This window comes from Sphaeramia orbicularis, chromosome 2, assembly GCF_902148855.1.
Source record: "Sphaeramia orbicularis chromosome 2, fSphaOr1.1, whole genome shotgun sequence".
NCBI lineage: Eukaryota > Metazoa > Chordata > Actinopteri > Kurtiformes > Apogonidae > Sphaeramia > Sphaeramia orbicularis.
The window spans coordinates 11,311,784-11,331,937 of NC_043958.1; the positions used below are offsets into that span (position 1 = coordinate 11,311,784).

The window sequence follows — 20,154 nt, forward strand, 5'->3', positions numbered from 1 at the left end:
AATTATCGAGCTTAAAATGAAACAAATGTGATCTGTAAAGCAGTACATAGTTAATACACTGAGAATAACATGTTTTACAGAGATCAGACCTAGGCCTTGGTTTGTCCCTCCCACTGAGCTTGTGCCAACTTCTTTTACCCCCACCCCCCCCACCCCCCCAGCCTGAAACATACCACCCGAGAACTCCTAATATAGACCCAACTGCACTGAGGACAGGATCCTAGACTCAAAGTCACCAACGCTTTGGAGTTTGCTGTGTTGAAAATAACATTTTCATGGCCACGCAAGACAAATATGGAGCCTCGAACTCAGGTAAAAATGTTACTTTAGGGTAAATACATCAGGGACCGATGTGTGTTTAGTGAAAGCTATTATTGGAAGTGAGGAAATGAGTAGATCAGTGGCTTTCCGGCTATTTTGACAATGTTACGTGGAGAATGTCTCACTTGGTGTCTTGTAGGTGTCATTCCCAGAAAAGATGCAGGAAACGCAGACACAAGGTAAGGTGACAAAAATGTATATGTGGTGTTTGAAGTTGTGGGATGGAACTAAATGATTTTATTTAAATATTGTCAATAATTTTGATGCATTTGAGCTTAAATACTGACATTTTCAGCTACTTCATACATGTATGTCACAACGTATCAGAGGGAAATATTACACTTCAGCTTTAGTCAATTCTCAGATTATTTTTCTGTCTGATTCCTGTCCATTGAAAACCAAATAACCCCTTATGTAGTGATTATTAGATGATAAAGGATGAAATGCTCCTTTGCTGGTTGTGAAAACTGTCTTCTGTTGCTCAAGACCCTCTAGGAACGTTTGGAAATGCACTATTACAACACTGAAAACAAGGCAATTTTTCTGGGATTTTTTTTAGAGATGCATGGATCTCAAAGGACTGTAACACTACAAACATACATTATGATGAGTTCATAGTGATGCTAGTAACATGCAACATGTGCATTAATGCAAGAGTAATATGGATACAAATATGTCATATATAGGCCAATTGAATGCACATTTTACTACTACATTTTGTAACTGCAGTATTAAATAAGGGTATTTTCATGGCATTAGTACTTCCACTGAATTAGAGTATCTGAATACTATCAAATAATCTGCATTGACTTTTTTTCAATTTATTTTATTGAGTTTTTTTTTTCAGTCATAGGTTACATGTATACAACACACCTTTGTATATGAAAATATGTAAAGTCAGTAACTTGGTGACAGCAATATATAAAAGCAAAATAAAACAACCTCAACAAAGAACAAAACAGACGACGAACAAACAGCACCTCGACATTAAAGACAACAATTATACAGTCCTATGTAGGTCAATCAGTGTAAATAACATGGTCCATCGCATTCTCATTCATAATCTCAGGCTCCTATATGTTCAGGAGTAAATTAGGTTTAGCTCATTCCAGTCCAGTGGGGAAAAAGTCAAAAGTCATCTAAAACAATGGTTATGCAATCAGCTACTATCTCCTGTGTGTATCATGTGACTAAAATAGACAGAAAAGAAAACATGGAATGCCTAAAAGCACTGTTTTTGTCAGTACAATGCCATAGATATTGATGTAAGAACTGAAGTGATTTTGGTTATTATCAAGAAAACCATGAAAAATGGATAGATATCAGCTCTGAAATTAAACTCTTATGAGCTATTTTTGGTGTTATCATTATATTTGTCCAAACAAATGTACCTTTAGTTGTACCAGGCATTAAAATGAACAAGAAATTATATAATTCAAGAGTGGTCGAATAATTATTTCCGTGATAGTATGTGAGAACAAATGACAAAACTAATCAATCAGGAATAGCAGGGAAATTTAGATCTCTAGCATGTAAGAGAAAAGGGGTCCACATTGTATAAAATTTGGTCTTGGAGCCCTGAAATGTATGTCGTATATTCTCTAGATATGTGCAATTCAGGATGGATTTGATCCAAAGAACATTGGATGGAGGAGTTGCAGATTTCCATTTAAGTAAGATAAAACGTCTTGCCGACTATGTTTTTAAATGTGTTTTTAAACCTCCTGCAGATGCTGATGCCACAGTCTACATGAATTTTATGAAAAACCATCGCTGCTACGACGCCATTCCAACCAGCTGTAAACTGGTCATATTTGATACCACGCTACAAGTGAGGCACGTTCACGTACTAAAAAATGAACACCACAACTCACAGTTCTCATTTAATGGTGATTTTTTTTTTATTTTTGAGGTGAAGAAGGCCTTTTTTGCACTGGTGGCAAATGGCTTAAGAGCTGCACCGCTGTGGGACAGCAAGTTACAGAGATTTGTGGGTAAGGCAAGAAATCAATCACTATGAGATATTGAACGCTGTGGGCTAATGGTGATAGAAACATCAGTTCTATTCTGTCACAGGCATGCTGACCATTACAGATTTCATCAACATCCTTCACTACTACTACAAGTCCCCTATGGTGAGTGGGAGTCCTCCACATTTTTGTCTACATTTTGAGCATAGCACGGATGCCATAGCGTGCATACTTATATTTGACACCATGTCTTTTTTATATTATTATAGTCGTAAATCAGGGTTACTTGAACAGACTATTTGACAAAAACAGCCGCCAAAACACACCAATACTGTTCACCCTAGTTTTTTTTTTTTTTTTTTGGCAATGGCTACTACCACAGTACTGTGGCATGAAATATCAGTTTGTCTATTGCCACAGAGCCAATCAAATGTTAGCATTTGTACTAGAGCCAATCATAGGTACTGTTCAATAAACTCATTAGCTTCTTGTTGCCACAGTACTGTGATCATATATGGCTTCAGTGCATTCTTTTGTGCATTTTGCTACCACAGTACTGATGGAAGAAACGACAAATTAGGGATAGTATATAGTATAGAATAGGAATTATTGTTCTAAATGCTCTATATGTTGTTTTATGGTGTTCTTTGCTCTGTGCAGTCAGAGAGGCTGGAGAAGGTGGGCGGAGCTACATGTTAGATGCAGCAGTGTGCCATGTGACTTCACAGTTCAGTGTCACTTCAGTGTATTGAGTGCTGTGGTCTGAATTCTGCACTCTGAATGTTGTCCCAGTGGCTGATTTATAATAATGACGGATTTGCCTACCAGTCGTGCCTGCCCCCCCACCCCCTATTTGAAAATCTTCCAAAAAAAAAAAAAAAAAGCTACTTTGACTGGGAATTTAACCCGAGTCTTCCATGTTGCAGTACGATATGTTACAGAGTGAGCTAAATCTCCACTGTTTTGAAATTTCACTTATTTGTTTTCTGATTGCTTTGGTGCTTTTTGAGATGTAACAAGTTACCAGTCTAGACATGATATAATGAGGGTGTTGATTGGCTCTGTGGTAATAGACAAACCGATATTTCGTGCCACAGTACTGTGTCAGTAGCCACTTCATTTTGTTTTTTTTGTTTTTTTTTCACGACTGCAACTATTTACATTGTGGTCTCTCTGAAAAGGTTCAGATGTACGAGCTGGAGAATCACAAGATTAACACATGGAGAGGTGATTCATTTCAAAGTAAATAACCACAACAGATCAGTCCACTTATCTCCTCTGCATACATCTCTGTGGATGTCCAATAGAGCTGTCTCTCTTCTGTGCAGAAGTCTACTTACAGTATTCCAACCACTTCCTCATTAGTATTTCTCCAGAGGCCAGGTGAGTAAACACAACACTCCCACATCCAACATTTAACGGTATATTTACTCAGCTATTAGTCTATGCTTTTTAACCCCCCCCCTCCTCTCCTCAGCCTCTTTGATGCCATCTATTCCTTGCTCAAACATAAAATCCACAGACTCCCCGTCATCGATCCAGAGTCTGGAAATGTCTTACACATTCTGACCCACAAAAGAATCCTCAAGTTCCTGCATATATTTGTGAGTGAGCTGTAAATCAACTTATATGATAAATCACCATCACTGCACTTTGGCAGCCATGTTTGTGATTTCTTTATTTCTCCATTTAAGGATCCCTGTTAGTCTCTACCAAAGAAGAGACTATTCTTCCTGGGGTCCATTCCCAATATTAAAGTACTACAATTTTTAGATTTACAAAGCACACAGACAGAAAAAAGACATAGTTACATAAATTTAGAATTGTTTCATTATTGATCACAGATTTCTTAAGATTTGTTTTAAAAGCAACATGATTACTTCTCAATATAAAATATTACAATTTACATATTTACAAAGCACATAGACAGAAAAAAAAAAAAAAAACAAACCAAAACATAGTTACATTAATTTAGCTTTGTTTTGTTGTTTTGTTGTTGTTTTGTTATTGATTGATTGGTTGTCAATTGTTGTGATTGATTGATTTCTTAAAATGGATTTTAAAAACAACATGATTGCTTATTAACATCATTTCTGGAGGTAACATTTTAGAATATGAAATGGCTCGGGATATAAACATCTTTTTGAGTGCAGTAGTTCTTGGCAAAGCCATGTTTGTGATGTTTGTGTTCAGGGTAAGAAGATTCCCAAACCTGCCTTTGTTCAGAGACAGATCCAGGAGCTGGGAATTGGTACTTTTAGGAACATCGCTACCGTTCAGCAAACAGCAACACTTTACGAAGCCCTCTCCATTTTTGTGGAGAGGAGGGTTTCTGCATTACCTGTGGTGGACAAACAAGGTAAATATAAATGTCTGAAAAACACACATTATACATGTCATGTTATTTGTGCCTGTTGGACGTTATTACTGTATCCAACATTTTTATTTTCTCAGGAAAAGTGGTTGCTCTCTACTCAAGATTTGATGTCATTGTAAGTACTAAATATACACAACTAATACCTTGTGTGACACTGTTGAACCACACCTTCAAACCCTGCAGTTGTATTTGCATATTACACCTTTGTTTTCTGAAACCTGTTCAGTAACCTGTTTAATGAGGGTTACGTTAAAATGCATTTGACTACAGATAACAGAATACATGCCCCTGCTGTAGAGAGGTAAGCTGTGTGTGTGTGTATATATATATATATATATATATATATATATATATATATATATATATATATATATATATATATATATATATATATATATATATATGAAAGGGGCAAAGGTCAGTTTTTTCCTTGGATTTTTTTTATTTTCTGCAGCATCATGTTAGAGTAAACAAAGATGGAAATAAAGCTCAGTGAGTTTGTTTAGTTTAGTGCAGTTTGTTGCTGTGCAGCTAATGTTCTTAAAATAAAAATAGAACAAAAAGGCTGTTTTTATCCTTTTCAGTTTTCCCACAGATTGTGATGTGTGGAAAAGATACAACTTTTTTTTTAGCGCATGGCCTCCTGTGGTGCAGATACACTTTGTTTTAAAGCAGGGGCTTGTATGAAATTACTAATGCTTTTTAGAATGCAGACTTGAGTAATACCTTTAGACCTGCCTTTCCCAAACTTAAGATCAGATGGCAGAGCTGTTTTTACTGGGTCAGCAACTGCCAGAATAAACTATATAACAATAATCTGATATGTAAATTTATTTTCAGAATTAAAATAGTAGGAGTGTTCGCTTGAAGAGTTTATAATGTGGAAGTAATGTCAAATGCATATGAGAGGGAAGTTATGAAAGAAGCAGAAAAGATGCAACAAGGTGTGAAAGAAAAAAAGAAGAGGAAAATAACCACAAATCATAAGATAGAAATGAGATGTAAAATATGTACAAAATGGAAGTTATAGGGGCAATAGGGTAAAAGTTGCAAGAAATGAACATAAAGCAAAAGACGTAGTAGTAAAAATCACATCAGAATCAGAATTGCCTTTATTTGCCGACAAATACAAGGAATTTTACTCTGTTTTTTTTTTTTTTTTAACTATGTTCTGTCTGTACAACATGGTAAACAAGCACTAAAAACACAACTAAAACAGTTTAAATAAGTAAAAAACTTTTGTACAAAAGAGTTTATAAACATTTAAGTTAAGTAGTGCAATTAAAAAATGTGCAAAGAGAAAGAAGAGCAGTCAACAGGTTGAGTTTGTACATGAGATGTAAAGATGTAGCAAGACATGAAAGAGAGACTATCAGACAGTGTTTTGGCTGTAAAAATTTAGTCTGTCAGGAAGTTCAAGAAGCACTTTGTTAATTTTGGTTCAGAGGAGTCATAAAATTCATTTTTGAGTCACAAGTTGAAAAAGTTTGTGAACCATTGCTTCAGGAAATGTCTTGTATTTAAGATCATAACTCGACTCTGATTACCACCAATGTAAACTGTAACTGGCATATGTGTGTTTGTAAAATGGCAGAATCTAGCAGCCCAGAAGGCTTACAACAATCTAGACATGACGATGCAGGAGGCGATCCGCAGGCGAATTTGTTTCATCGAGGGTGTGATCAAGTGCTACCCGGATGAAACTCTAGAAACCATCATAGATCGCATTGTACACGCTGAGGTAGGTGGGTGATTGGAATGTCTTTTGAGATTTTAACAGATGTGAGCAGACTTGAAGAGTGTTTCTGATCTGGTCCTGATCACAGGTCCATCGGCTGGTCCTGGTGGACCGGGCTGACGTGGTGAAGGGCATCATCTCTCTGTCTGACCTGCTGCAGGCCATGGTCTTAACTCCTGCAGGTATTGACGCCCTTTTGTCCTAGCACCGGGGGTCCCTTTCCCTCCTTTAACGCCCGTGTAGGCTTGAGTCCTGGTCGTGTACAGTGGAAGGTAGGCCTCTGGAGCTTCTCCCCCACCTAAGTATCCCCCAACCCAACCACTCACACTGTTGTCAGCACCCAGAGGTCTTGACCCCCATATGTCATCTTCTCAGAGCAACAGAAAACCCTGTGCTACTTTCAGACGAGTCTCACTGAATGCTGTGCATGACTGCATTCAAACACACATGGACTCCTGTATCCTCACTGCTGGAGAATAATACTTAACATGCCACATTTATCAGACTTCTGAAAAGATTTTTTCATTTCAGAGATGAGACTGAAATGAAAGATGCCAAGAAAATGAAGAATTCCCCGGCTGTGCTGCTGTTTACATACAGATATTAATGCTCTTCATGCTGTTTACTGTGTTTGGCACATGTTGAGGTAAAAATGGACACAGTGAGCTGACCATTTTGGCCACTCTTGATCAAATTGATCAGTATGTTTACTCAGTGTTGTATATTTCTGTATTAAACGTTTCTATCAAAACATGTTTTAGTGTTCTGTTGTGAAGAAGAATTGAAGCTATGACTGAAATTGCTGGGAGCAGGCTTATACAAAAAATATAAATAAATACTCACCATAAAAAATCAGTCATACAAGGGAAAAATAAATGGAACCATTTATTGAATAGAACATAAATGTTTATCTGATAAGAAGTGGCAGCTCAAGAGTAACAGAGCTGTCCTATGAGGCTGAGCACAGCAGTGTTTTGTCCTTTATGTAATGTGCACAAGTGTCTTCAACCACACGGTGGTACACTTGGGCTTTAACCCCATACTCTCTACACAGTAAACAAGGAAACACGTGACTGCATTTTTTTCTCATCCGTGACGGGCCTTGTGATCCGTCCGCCCATCTGTGACATTGGTTCAGTAAGCGATCACAAATTATCACCAATTAAACCGGAAATAGACGTTGCCTTCAAAATAAAACTTAAAATGACGAAAAAGTATTTGTCCCCTTTATGGTGTTAGAATATTTACCGAGACAGCCCTGATGGTCAAAACACAATAGTATTTCGAAAAATATAACAAAATGTTGGGCTTTTTGATGTCATGTCTATATAAACCAGCTGCCGTTATTCTTCTATCATTATGTGAAAATAAACAGAGTTTGTATGTCTGGAACCTTAGAAGGTTAAATGAAATAAAATATATGGACTAAACATTTCCCTCACTTTTGTACTCATTTCCATGTATATATTAATTCGATAGTGACTATGACGTATTTATTTACTTCCTTTACATTATTAAATTATGTTATCCTACTTTAATTTTATATATCATACAACCATGAACTCACAAGTACATTTTAAAAATATTTTTAGAAATATACAAAGATTATAGGACAAGGCACACAGTACAGGGAGTTTGCATGGGTAAATAAGGAGGGAAGGAAATAAGATTAAAATGTGCATTTGTATATACAGACAGACAGAAAGATCTAAGACCGACCTATGTTATCTGTCAGTGCCCACAATGTAATATTTTTACATAAACGTCTTAAATTAATGCCTAAATGTGTATAAGTACTCTCCAAACTGATTCATGGTGTGTTTTATTTTACGGGTCCCGGCCACTACAAACTGCGACATGAGGCTTTTATTTTGACAGTAATATCCGGAAGTTGCTTTTCTTCTAGCCCTTCCAGCTTGTTGGTAGTCTTTCCATATACCCCGTGATCTCCAAAACAACATAACAAAGTGGGGGAAAACATGGCGAGCGGAGAGGAGGCCAGAAGACGCCCCTCGGTTACCTCCTCTTCGGTCGGCCTGGAGGCTCTGTTCCCTGCCGGGACATCGGAGCAGGCCTGCGGCGACGGAAACCCGGAGCTCGTCCGTCTGCGGGAGCGTCTTCAGGGTTGGCTATCGCAGTACGAGCCCCTGCTGCTATGGGTGCAGAGGCTGCTGGTCTGGGAGAGGCCGTTGTACAGCATCTCTGTCGCCCTGACACTCAACACATTATTCTGGTAACCGTCGAGTGTGTGTTTTAAGTGTTTGTCACCTCTCTGACAGCTTGATAAGGCTGCATTAAAGTGCCTCATGAGCTCTGCGGCTAACGCTAGCGAGGATATTACGAGTAAATGTCAAGATAAGTTAGCTAATCCCACGTCTTTAGCTTAACGCTAGCATAGCTCGCAAGACACTTTAAACTTTATTTACAGCACAGGAAATTTGGCGTCATGCATTTAACTCTGCCAGCAAATATGACACTACACTGATAAAATGAAACAGACGGATAATAAGAAGTCAAAGTTATTTTAGCTGGCACACCTGTTAGCTTTTGCACAGCTCGTAGTAGTAAACACTCATGTCATGCTGAGTGGATTCAGGCCTTTTAACCAGCTGTTAGTGACAGATAGTTTCTGTCTCTTTACTTTATACAGCAGAATACAACCACACTATACTATCTAGCAATATTTGTCACGATATTAGCGCTAATAATTGTAACTAATAACTAAACGACAACGGGTTTCGCTGACAATAGGTATGCATTTATTTGCAGAGTTACAAGAATTATTATAGTAAAATGTATCTGTATAGCACTCATAAGAAAGAGTATAACAAAGTAAAATACATGATTATACATGAATTAACATGCCTGCATAACGAATAATAACTGAACAAGATACTATAGATAGATAGATAGACAGACAGACAGACAGATAGAATTGAACTAGAGCAGTCTAAAATATAGCATCGAGACCTTTATGGTGTAACTCAAGGGTTAAGAATAAAAATAAACCTTTAAAAAAAATTATAAGAGAGCCTTTTGATAAAAATAAGTTTTCAAAAGAAATTTGAAAGGTGATATGGATTCAGCAGGCAGGTCGCCCCACAGCTGAAGAGCCCGAACAGTGAATGCTGGATCTGGTTTAGGTCTCTGTCTGAGGGTCTCAGGGTTCATACTGATTCATAAGAAGACAGGAGCTCTGATGTATACTTTGGGACCCAGCCATGAAAAGCTTTAAAAGAAATGAGTAAATCCTGAAATAAACAGATAACTTGTGTATCTTTGATACATTGGAGTAATCTCTATGTTTTCATGGGTATTTTGGACAGTTTGAAGTTATTAACAACAGCTTTTTAAAAACTAGATGTATATCTTGAGCAATGGAACTAAAACCGTATCATTATTTTTTTCATCTGGTAGATTAACCCTAGTTACAGTTTTCACATGCCTTATCATGCTCTCCGCTGGTGTTTGACTGTGTGGGTGTTTTTACTTTATGCCACTTCTGGCTCCAAAAATGCAAGCAGCTCAGCTCTGTGACCATCCATCTTCCTCTTGATCTCATTCCAGAGGTTTTCAGTTGGGTTCAAGTCTCTGGAGCTGTATCGTTTACATTTGTTCAGCATAACTTTAATGCTGTTTTTCCATGTGTTTACCTCAGGCTCCTGTCATCCACATCCCTGCGGCCTCTCTTCTTGTTAAGTGTGTCCCTGCTGGGACTGATGCTACTGGAAAGATGGAAGCCTAAGTTGCCCATCATTACTGGTAAGCCCATAAATGTCATCCACAAACTCTGTCAGTCATTGCTTAAACAGATCCCTATGGTTGATGAGTCAAATTAAATAAATATTTTCAGGACGGCATATTGAAACTAAGGACAAGCAAGTTTATCTTAACTTTTTACCAAAGATTATTGTTATACTGAAAGAAGACACACTAAGGTTGTATATGTCAGCAGTGAAAAGATTTTCTATACAGTAATTCTATAACAGTCATAATGATTAACTACTGAATGATACTAAAAAATAAAAGTCTGTGATGTCTTTCATAACAGGTTTTCATATCTGATGTGATTAAATTGAGGAAATTGCTTGCTTATGTATCTGAGAATAAAAAATGTTTCACATTTGTTAGAAGGCTCAAGTAATGGTTTTAAGTTTAGCTTTTTCTTGTACTTGTATATAAGACTGTAACTAAGGTATATATAACATGTAAAAGTTGCTGCAAAAAGCCTCTTCAGTATAGTGATGGTAATGTTATTGACCTGATTAGTGTGATTTAGATAAAGCCCATTTTCTAGACACTTTAATCAATATACATGTTTTTATGAGAAAGTCTTTTTCATCCCTCAGGTCTCTGTGTGAGGGTAAAAACCTTTTGAATCCTGTATTTTGCTGCTTGTTGCTTAGTAACGTCATGATTTCTTTTTAGTCACTTTCAACATGGTTTTGTTTATGATCTGCTGCTAATGGTGTTTTTTATTTGACTGCAGTTCAACATGCAGATGCTCACCCAATACAAAGGTGAGTGATAATAGCATTCTCTTTTGTCTCTTTCATACTGATCTTATACACTGCAGCATTGTCTAAATAAAGCATGGCGTGTCATCATTACTACTTTTAGGCTTCCAATCTAGTTTTGTCTGTTAATCTGTGTATCTTTTACGCTGCTGTTATAACATGAACATGGAATCTGGCCCTGCTTCTTTAAACATGGTGAAGTGCAGCCTGAGGCATGTTAAGTACAGGTTTTTGCTCTTGAAGGTACTGATTTTGTCACTGTCTTCTTGTGTTTGCCGCTGTGTGTTTGCATACAGTGAAACGATTAGTGCGGAGCAGCGTCTGCTCAGCGTTCCTGAGCTCAGCCACCACCTGGCTGAAAGCTACCTGACCTGGTGTCTGTATCTGCAAGAGATGCTGCAGTACAAACGACAGAACCATGGCAAGGTACAGTACTTTGACTCTGTCCCTCTAGAGAACATGGATAAGGATAAGATGAATTAACAAACCCCGTAGCAGTTTTCTACTATCGTAATAGAAAAATATCATAAACTTCACAGTAGACGGATTCCAACAGAACACACAGTACACTCAGTACGTAACAGTCCACCACTACTTGATATCAATAAAGAGTTGGATAAGGTTAGAGAATACATGATTAGGAACAGAAGACTGTCAAGACTTGCTTTAGGAATGTTTTAAAATTGTAAGATATCAAGTTATGAAATCTTATCACTGAACTTTAAAATTGTTTTCCATCTACATTAACTCCTGCTTCATGAAATACATTAGGATTAAAAATCTTAAGGTACATGGGTGTCCTAATGGCTCAACCAGCGGCGCACATACCATACACTAGGGCTGCACGATTCTGGCAAAAATGTGACTCACGATTTGTCGCTTAGAATTGAGATCACGATTCTCTGGCACGATTTTTTTCACAAAATGTTTATTGCACTGCTGTCAAGGAAAATGGGTTATTTTACCGCTGATTCACGTCTTTCATATCACTCCGCAAGTAGTCCAGTTACTTATTGTCCCAGTTGCTAAGCAGTGTCAGCTGATCTGTGAAAGTTTGCTGCGCAAAGAAACTTCCCAGCTGCCACAATGGAATTTTTTTAATATGACATTTTTGGAGAGGGCGAGACTTTTGATTTTTGGTTAAAGGCCAAGTTATCCTCACCAACAAAGAAAAGAAAAGGAGAAGAAGAAAAGCGCAGAAGTCAGACAAGTGAAACCGAAAAGACACTTGGATCTGGATGACAGAAAAGAAGACTGACATGAGATTAACATCGCCAAATGCGAACCTTTATTGGGCACGAGTTCAGGTGGGTGACTCACCACCATCACTGGGGTTCTCATCCATTTCACTTTCTTTACCACAGACATTCCTCCGCTGTAATTCACTCTTTCCTCACTCAACTGCAGCCGACAGCAGCAGGCTCACATGTTGTAAAGACACTTCACCATTAGTTGAGGGAGGAGGCGGCGGTGGTTCTGTGTTTGTGGGCATTTGTTTGTAATGCAACCCGTGAAATAAAATGCTTAAGAATCGTCTGTTTAGAAATGAGATCGCGCACATGTGTGAATCGAGATTGCGATCTTTTAACAATTAATCGTGCAGCCCTAACACACACTCATGCACACACACACACCACAGCCTCATCACAGTGGTCTGAGTTTGACTCTCGAGGCTATTTTCTGCATGCTATTCTCATACTACTTTCATACCATCTCCTCACTTGGTTTAATCAAATAAAGGTAAAAAAAAAAAAAAAAAAATCCCAGAAATAACGCTTAAACAGAAAGCTATAGCTGGGGAACATATATGTATATATATATATATATATATATAAATTCCGTACATTGTTCAAAATAGGTGTCTTAATTAACCTATACACTGTATGTGTACAACCAGCAAACAGCTATAGCAAAATTGCAGCTGGTCTGTCTCCATTCCATTGCTTTTGTTTCAGATGCTAGAGCAGGTTTGTCAAGATACTTTAATTTCTTGTGGACATTTTTCAGACTTTTCCATGAAATGTGGGCCCCTAGTGAGCATTAAAACCACACCAGTCCCACCTCCCTTTTCCTTTTATATTTTGTTATCTTCAGCAGCTGCAGTTACTGTATTATCACTTGGACTTGTTGCTGATCAGCAAAGCTCACATATGCAGATGTTTCCAAGGAAATTGCAGCAGCTGATGTCACTGTTTTAACGACTGAAAACTGCCAGAATGACCGCAAATTTCACTTCACTCAAAACAAATCACATTGATCATATTAATTCCATATCTTGCCCAACCCTGCCTTAGGATTGGCACATGGCACTAGAATAAATATAAAATGCAAGTTATGATAGAGGATATGTTCTAAAGCATAAGAAACCCTTTAATATCCTTTCTTCATAAACAATTCAGCAAATGTTTAGTCTTAGACTTGTTTGTGTTGGGAATATGAAGCATGTATTTAGGTGATGTTTAAAATAGCTTCAGCTCGTATACAAGTTCTAACTATCTGATTGCACTAAGCACTGTAGTTGCAAGAACAATTTTAGACATTCTCCTCTATCATATACTGCGTAAGCACTCTTCACACCTGCAGCGATGATGATATTGCCTCTTAAAGGTGTAGTAACCTTTATCTTTTCTTGTCTGCCCCCCAGTTCTGTGTGATGATGTGTACTGGCTGTTTTGTCTTGGCTGTGGTTGGACATTACGTACCAGGAATCATGATCTCCTACATCATAGGTGAGCTGCTGCCTATTTCATTGTCCTAAAAGGCCCAGACTGCCTTATTGTGTTTGGGGTGTGGTAAAAGGCAATAATAGACGGGAGCAGAGTGATTACATCATGCTGTGGTTTTGCATGCTTTGTTAGTACCCGATATCGGAATCCTGTTGGTGCAGGATCGTGTTTATCTCACAGGGCATACCTGCAATTTATGTAAATGTATTTACTAACATTTGAGTCTCATTTTGAATACATAATTTTGTCCTTGTTAAGACATTTGAATAATGTCTACAAGTCTGAACTATAGAATACACAGTGTTTCCAATTGTCATTTCATGGTCTGTTGATGTGTTCAGTCCTGAGTGTGCTGCTGTGGCCACTGGTGGTCTACCACGAGCTGATCCAGAGGATGTACACCGGCCTGGAGCCCATCCTGATGAAACTGGACTACAGCATGAAGGGAGATACAGAGCCCCGCAAGCATGACAAGAGGAGTAAGTATTACACAGGGTTCCCGTGGGGTCTTAAAAGTCTTGAATTTACAAATCTGCATTTAATACCTCAAAAATAAAGTCTTTAAAAGATATTATGTTTGATATGATAGGTGTTCAATTCTGTTTTTGTGTTTAAATGTGTCTGTTAAATGTCCAAACTCCAGAGAAAGTAACATTAGTCGACTCAGATCCACTCATTTCAACCCAGCAATTTATATTGAAATTAGGAACCAATTATCGCAAACTTTGCCCCCGGTGAGGAATGACTCATAATGGTGGGAATTGGCATTGGAGTAAATGAATACATTTTCCTAAATGCTAGGAGTCCCACATTTTTGCCTGCATGGCCATGAAATAGGCTATGAAATGGGCTTTAAATTCTGTTGTAAGTAGTCTTAAAAAGGTCTTAAATTTAATTTAAAGAAATCTGTAGGAACCCTGCACACACAAATACTAAAATATCAACCTTTCACAGAGAACAGTTTGTCAAATTTGCGTGGCTCAGGTATGGAAAAAAGCTATCATTATCCATTATATTGAATGCAATGAGTACAGCAACAGCAATTACCTTTCAAGCATTGACTTTTCATATTAAGATGTTAAAAAAAAAAAAACCATAAAATCTCAAGGAAATGTATCATGTGCTATGACTTGCTGGCCCCTCCCTGCACCATTTCAACACCAGTGTTGTATGTTTCTGTACAGAATAATCTACACTTCCAACCCACATGTAGAATGCACATGTTATGTCTGTTTTGGAAATTTCATTCCTACTTTTACGTAATCTCCACAATCATTGACGCTGAAATTATTCTATGTAATTGACTGAAAACAAAAAAAAGAAGAAGATGATCAGTTTTAGAGTAGACAGTGTTGCACTCAGTTCCACCCATTCCATCCCGACAATTTATGTTGAAATTAGGAACCAGTTATCGCTAACTTTGCCCCTGGTGAGGAATGACTCAGAACAGTGGGAATTAAAGCATTGGAGAAAATACATATATTTTCCTAAATTTTACAAGTCACAAATTTTTGCCAGTTTGGCCGTGAAATAGGCATAAGTTCTGTTTTAAGTAGACTTAAAAAGGTCTTAAATTTAACTTGTAGGAACCGTGATTAAAGAGACACAAGTAGACATGGGTCTGAGTCACAGCATGCATTCATTTTGTTCAATAAACACCCTGTACCAATTAACAGACCCACATGCATTTGTTTTATTAATATTAGCTGGTAGCAGAGGGCTGGTGTATTTTCAGCAAACAAAAGGAGTGTTACAGTGTAAATCAAGTTTCCATCCCCATTATCCATCATTTATTGCTGTATTGGCATCATTTAAGGTTCACATGAGTTTCTGTCTCCTGGGTGACTTTTGGACTGTGTTTATGTTTTAACAGAGGTTAAGAAGGAGATGGAGGAAGGGGATGAACCGAGAGCAGAAACAGAGAGTGAGAGTGAGGAGGAGCTGTCCTGTTTTGCTCCAACGGTATGGACAAACTCAACCAACATCACAATTTTGTCGCTTTATTCACAGACTAACTTTAGAGTCTACAAATTGGTACTCTCAGAAACCCAGGCACTGATTTCCATGGTGAGAACAAGTTGTCTCCTGTAAAGTCATATGAGTGAAATGTTATGGTTTAATCAATCAGGTGGATGTGAAGACCACAGCCCTGGCGATGGCCATCACAGACTCTGAGTTATCAGATGAAGAGGCGTCCATCTTGGAGAGCGGTGGGTTCTCTGTCTCTAGAGCCACCACTCCACAGCTCACAGATGTCTCTGAAGGTAAGTCTTACACATACCAACATACCTGTTCAGAGATTCTGTTGTCCCCAATTAGAATTAATGCTGGGTTCATACTAAATTCTTCTTTTGTTGTGACCAAGAGACATGACAGACATCACACTGCCCCCTGACCAGTTACCATGTTTTATGACATATGAGAGTTCATTTGGATGGAGCTTTCAGCAGCTGACTTCTGGGAACAAGAATGTAAATAAACAATTTCATTCAAAGCATCTAGTGTGATAATGGCTGTTTTATGTTGGGAAGAGCCTAAAAAAACAACCAGACTTCGGTTCACACAGAGAAGATAATCAGGTCATCTTGTTAAGTGTTGTTCAGAGAAATTCACTCTCATTTCATATTATGATCCATCAGTCATGTGTTTGTGTCACAAATCACACTGTTGTCATTTGCTTTGCGTTTTTACACATGACACAGATGCATGCAGAAAATTTGCATGAATGCAACAAAAGCAAACATGTACAAGGGAGAGCATGACAGAGCCAGACATTTTTAACCTGAGAAAGGCTTAACTAAGATAAAAACAAGGAGATGTTCTGACAGAGCAGAAAACACACTGCAGGAAATTATGCGACAGACTGGACTCAAAAAACCAAACACCCTTGAGATTGGGCAACACAAGGCAAACATGTTAGGCATGTTGCCACATATCTATTTAGTTTTAGCATAATTTGAGTATTTTCTTTACTTTTGTACATTTAATATCTTTATATTGTGAGCCTAATTGTTGCTGAACCTGAATGTTTTCCATGTTTACATCTGGCCTTTTATATATCAACATGTAGGCCAGTAGTTCTCAACCTTTTTTGAACAAACGCCCCCTCACCTCATCATGAGCCAGATAGCAAATAGGTCACCAGCTGGCACTACTGGCATATAGCTCAGTAGGTTACGGTACGGACTAGAATGTGGAAGATTCCGGTTGAAATCCTAGTCGAAGTTGGGATTTTTTTTTTTGCAGATTTTCAAGCGGTGGGGTGTGGTGCCGAGGGCGCCGGTAGGTAAACCTGCCATTGGATATAGATACTTATATCTTGTGATGAACAACACTGACTAACACCCCCCATTTGTACCTGAGTACCCCCCTCTCAGCTTTCTCATGGATGTTGTCCAAGTGCCCCTGTTGTGAAACCCTAATGTAGGCCATTATTTATCTACAGCTACAGTTCTTGTTGTGTTTTTTTACCTCTAACTTGTTATTTTTTATACTGTTTCAAGTTTCACTCTCATAACTATATTATATTATCACTGCATCATATTTACTGAATTTATGGGGAATATGCTTCATCATGATGTGTTCTGGATATAAAAATTGGCTACACTGCATTTCATAAAATGTCAAAAAATGATCTTGGTAGTCTTTCTGTCAGCATGTCATAAGGTGTCGCAATAGCAGTGTTTGGATAACCATTTGATCACTGAGCTTGACGCTTACTGTCAGTACCTGACCTGACCCAGCATTATTTGCTGGATCAGGCTATGGCTGCGGTCATGTGACGTGAACCTGACTGTCTCCTCTCACCTCTTACACAGACCTGGACCAGCAGAGTGTACACAGCGACCCAGAGGAGGCCTACCTACGCGATCTCCCCGAGTTTCCCTCTATTGAGGAGTTCCCGTCCATTGAACACAACCTGCTGCATTTCCCTCTGCGAGGCCCCGGCCAGGCTGACGGAGCCCAGGCTGGAGCTCCGTCTGAGGGGGAACCGCTGAGCCCTGCCAGCCTTCTCATCCAGCACCTTGCGTCCCCACTCCATTTTGTAAACACACACTTCAACGGACATGGACGACCACCTGGGTGTGAGGAGGCCTTGCTGCCTGTGACGGGTGCAGGCAAGGAAGCAGGGGAGCAGCAGGGAGAGGAGAAAGGAGCTGCAGTTACCCAGGGTGCTCAGCGGTCTCTGGAGGCCTTGAGTGAGGAGATAGTGAGCACGGCTATCTCCACTGTGGTGCAAAACACTCTGTCAGCTCTGCTGCGCTCCACTGAGGCTAGCGAGGAGCCCTCTCTGGCAGAATTCCTTCCCACCGAAACCCCACCGGGCGCTTTGGAGACCTCCACCCAACCTACCGACACCACTGCTCACACTACAGTCACTACAGTAGGGGCACTGGGGCCTGATGAGGACCTGGACGAGGCCATTACAACAGAAAGTGCGACCGGAGAGGAGATGCCTGATGACACGCTAGTACCGACTGAGGAAGAGGACTTTGAGCTTCTGGACCAAAGTGAACTGGAGCAGGTGGACGAGGAGCTGGACCTGAGCTCCAACAGACAAGTGTCAGGAGCTGCAGACACACCTCCATCCACTCAGCATCAACCCCAGTCCTAGCTTCTCTGTTACCCCCCCGCCCACACCTCCTTGTTTTTGTTTGTACATTAAAACTACATGATATACATACAGTACATACTGTTATATACAAAACATTTATCAGAGTTTGGCATTTAATACTGTTGGTCTGTGATTGTGTGGCTCATGGTTGAGATTAGTTGGTGCATTCAGCTTTGATAGCCTGTCATCGCAGGACTTTGTTTAGCTTTGGTACCTGAGTTGTGTTGTTTCTAGTGCAGGACCATCACAGTGTCGGGTTCATCACTACTGTCCAGTGGCATTCATTAAAAACGCAGCAGTAATCTATACACTCACATTTGAGAAGTAAACACACATCAACGCCATGGAGGAATTTACTTCATACAGCCTGCAGGCCTGATGGATCAGGTATAGCACAACCAGGCTCAGGGCAGAGCTGGTCATTATTGTCAAAGACAGTTTGTTCATCAAGGGTGAAATTTGCTCAGTAATTTAACAAAACATCTGTGAAGGCAGGATGACAAACTTGTCTTGAGTTTAGTCTCATGTCACAGTAATGAAGCCTTTATTTTCTTCCTCGGTTATGTGCTTAAACCATCTACCTTGATTTTGATTCAAAGCGAGATGGAAGGGAGAGTTGGAATGTTGGATTACATAACTATTAATATATGCTATAAATTATTATTTAATTTAATGGTCAGTTGATGAAACAATATTGCTAAGCTGGGGGTAAATGTAAAAGTTTATTTTTATCCTTTCAGCAGCCCATAAAGATTATTAAGGAAAATGTTTTTAATGATTTATGTCCAGGTTTAAAAGGAAGTTGCATATCCTCAGAGGTAGAAACAGTAGTTATCTCCCAGGCTAGTCTATGCTTCAAGCATTCAGTCATTAGTGTTCTTTCACTTGTTGCCTGGAAATGGAAACTTGGAAATTGTTGGATGTTGATAATTAGTAACTCTTTACCCATATATGTACACACACACACAAGTGACTTTGTGGCAATATAAAAGAATTATTCCAGAGTTTCCTCTTTGTCAGAGACCTCATTTTTATTGGTATCTATGAATAGAATTTAATTTCATACATCCACATATTACTGAATTTATTTTGTTAGATAGACCTATACTCAAATATTTACATATATCTATATATAGTCACCACTGGGGTATGTATGTTTACCAAATAACTTCATTTGTGCCACGACAAGTCCATGCATGCCATGCATCACGGTGTATTTGTCATGATGATATTTGAGGGCACCTTTCGCAGGAGTATTACTTTAATTTAAGCAGATGTTTCTGTTTTTGAAGGGACATTAAAAAAACTAATACTTTAGTCGCATCTTCTCTATTTGGCCACTGCTGGAGATTTGTAGAAATTCTTGACATGGCAAAAATCGATAAGAAATCTATGCTCAGCTGTATGAAGAAGCAGGTCTTTGTTTTTGTAAACCACTCAGCATCCAGATCTCAGGGGTGGGTTGTAAAATTTGAATATAACATTGCAGACTATCTTGTCCACTTCCCGACTTGTCGTAGTGCACTGTATTTGTACTAACCCTTTTTTTCAGTCAATGCCTCCTTGTGTATAGTGTAGAAATGCTAAAAAAAGAACGTGTACATTTTGCATGTAAAAACAGCACTCTGTTCAATTTCTCCTTGTCATTTGACTGCACAATTTATGAGAAAATTTTGAATGTTTCAGGTTAAAAAAAGCCCATTAAATTCAGTTTGTTTCATCTTTAGTTACCAGTGAGGGGAATAAACATTTTGATGTGTCCTTCTTTTTAAGACTACCCAACTGTAAATGGAAAGATGTGGCAAGTGATTACATCAGATTTAGCTAAAGATACTAGTTTGTGTACGGCAGTTGTGTGTTTTCTGCTTAAAATATTGCTTCTTGGAAAAA

General features: G+C 38.7%; 2 protein-coding genes across 4 annotated transcripts; both read left to right on the forward strand.

The window, feature by feature from the left end:
* Positions 1 to 176: 176 nt before the first annotated feature.
* Positions 177 to 7,818, forward strand: prkag3a (protein kinase, AMP-activated, gamma 3a non-catalytic subunit). Of its 3 annotated transcripts, XM_030150278.1 has the most exons (13): positions 177 to 312; positions 461 to 500; positions 2,052 to 2,152; positions 2,234 to 2,315; positions 2,398 to 2,456; positions 3,473 to 3,533; positions 3,620 to 3,674; positions 3,769 to 3,895; positions 4,485 to 4,650; positions 4,746 to 4,783; positions 6,263 to 6,409; positions 6,495 to 6,588; positions 6,938 to 7,818. In XM_030150278.1, exons 1-13 carry the CDS (start codon positions 295 to 297, stop codon positions 6,952 to 6,954), a joined length of 1,005 nt encoding a protein of 334 aa, XP_030006138.1. In that variant the 5' UTR covers positions 177 to 294; the 3' UTR covers positions 6,955 to 7,818. The 3 variants fall into 3 exon arrangements, with proteins under 3 accessions (XP_030006138.1, XP_030006131.1, XP_030006147.1); XM_030150271.1 differs by having other exon boundaries at positions 6,495 to 7,818; XM_030150287.1 differs by having other exon boundaries at positions 3,473 to 3,518; positions 6,495 to 7,818.
* A 567-nt stretch (positions 7,819 to 8,385) lies between these two features.
* retreg2 (reticulophagy regulator family member 2) lies at positions 8,386 to 19,953 on the forward strand. The gene is made up of 9 exons (XM_030151554.1): positions 8,386 to 8,639; positions 10,065 to 10,168; positions 10,896 to 10,926; positions 11,220 to 11,349; positions 13,568 to 13,652; positions 13,991 to 14,128; positions 15,523 to 15,611; positions 15,778 to 15,913; positions 17,468 to 19,953. The coding sequence occupies exons 1-9, from the start codon at positions 8,386 to 8,388 to the stop codon at positions 18,262 to 18,264; spliced, it is 1,764 nt and encodes a 587-aa protein (XP_030007414.1). The 3' UTR covers positions 18,265 to 19,953.
* The last annotated feature ends 201 nt before the right edge of the window (positions 19,954 to 20,154 follow it).

Coding starts and splice junctions, on each gene's coding strand:
- retreg2 (XM_030151554.1), top strand. CDS start 8,386: ATGGCGAGCGGAGAGGAGGCCAGAAGACGCCCCTCGGTTACCTCCTCT. Junction 10,927..11,219: donor GATGCTCACCCAATACAAAG/GTGAGTGATAAT, acceptor GTTTGCATACAG/TGAAACGATTAGTGCGGAGC. Junction 15,612..15,777: donor TGTCCTGTTTTGCTCCAACG/GTATGGACAAAC, acceptor TTAATCAATCAG/GTGGATGTGAAGACCACAGC.
- prkag3a (XM_030150271.1), top strand. Junction 3,534..3,619: donor GAGAGGTGATTCATTTCAAA/GTAAATAACCAC, acceptor TCTTCTGTGCAG/AAGTCTACTTACAGTATTCC. Junction 4,784..6,262: donor ACTCAAGATTTGATGTCATT/GTAAGTACTAAA, acceptor GTAAAATGGCAG/AATCTAGCAGCCCAGAAGGC.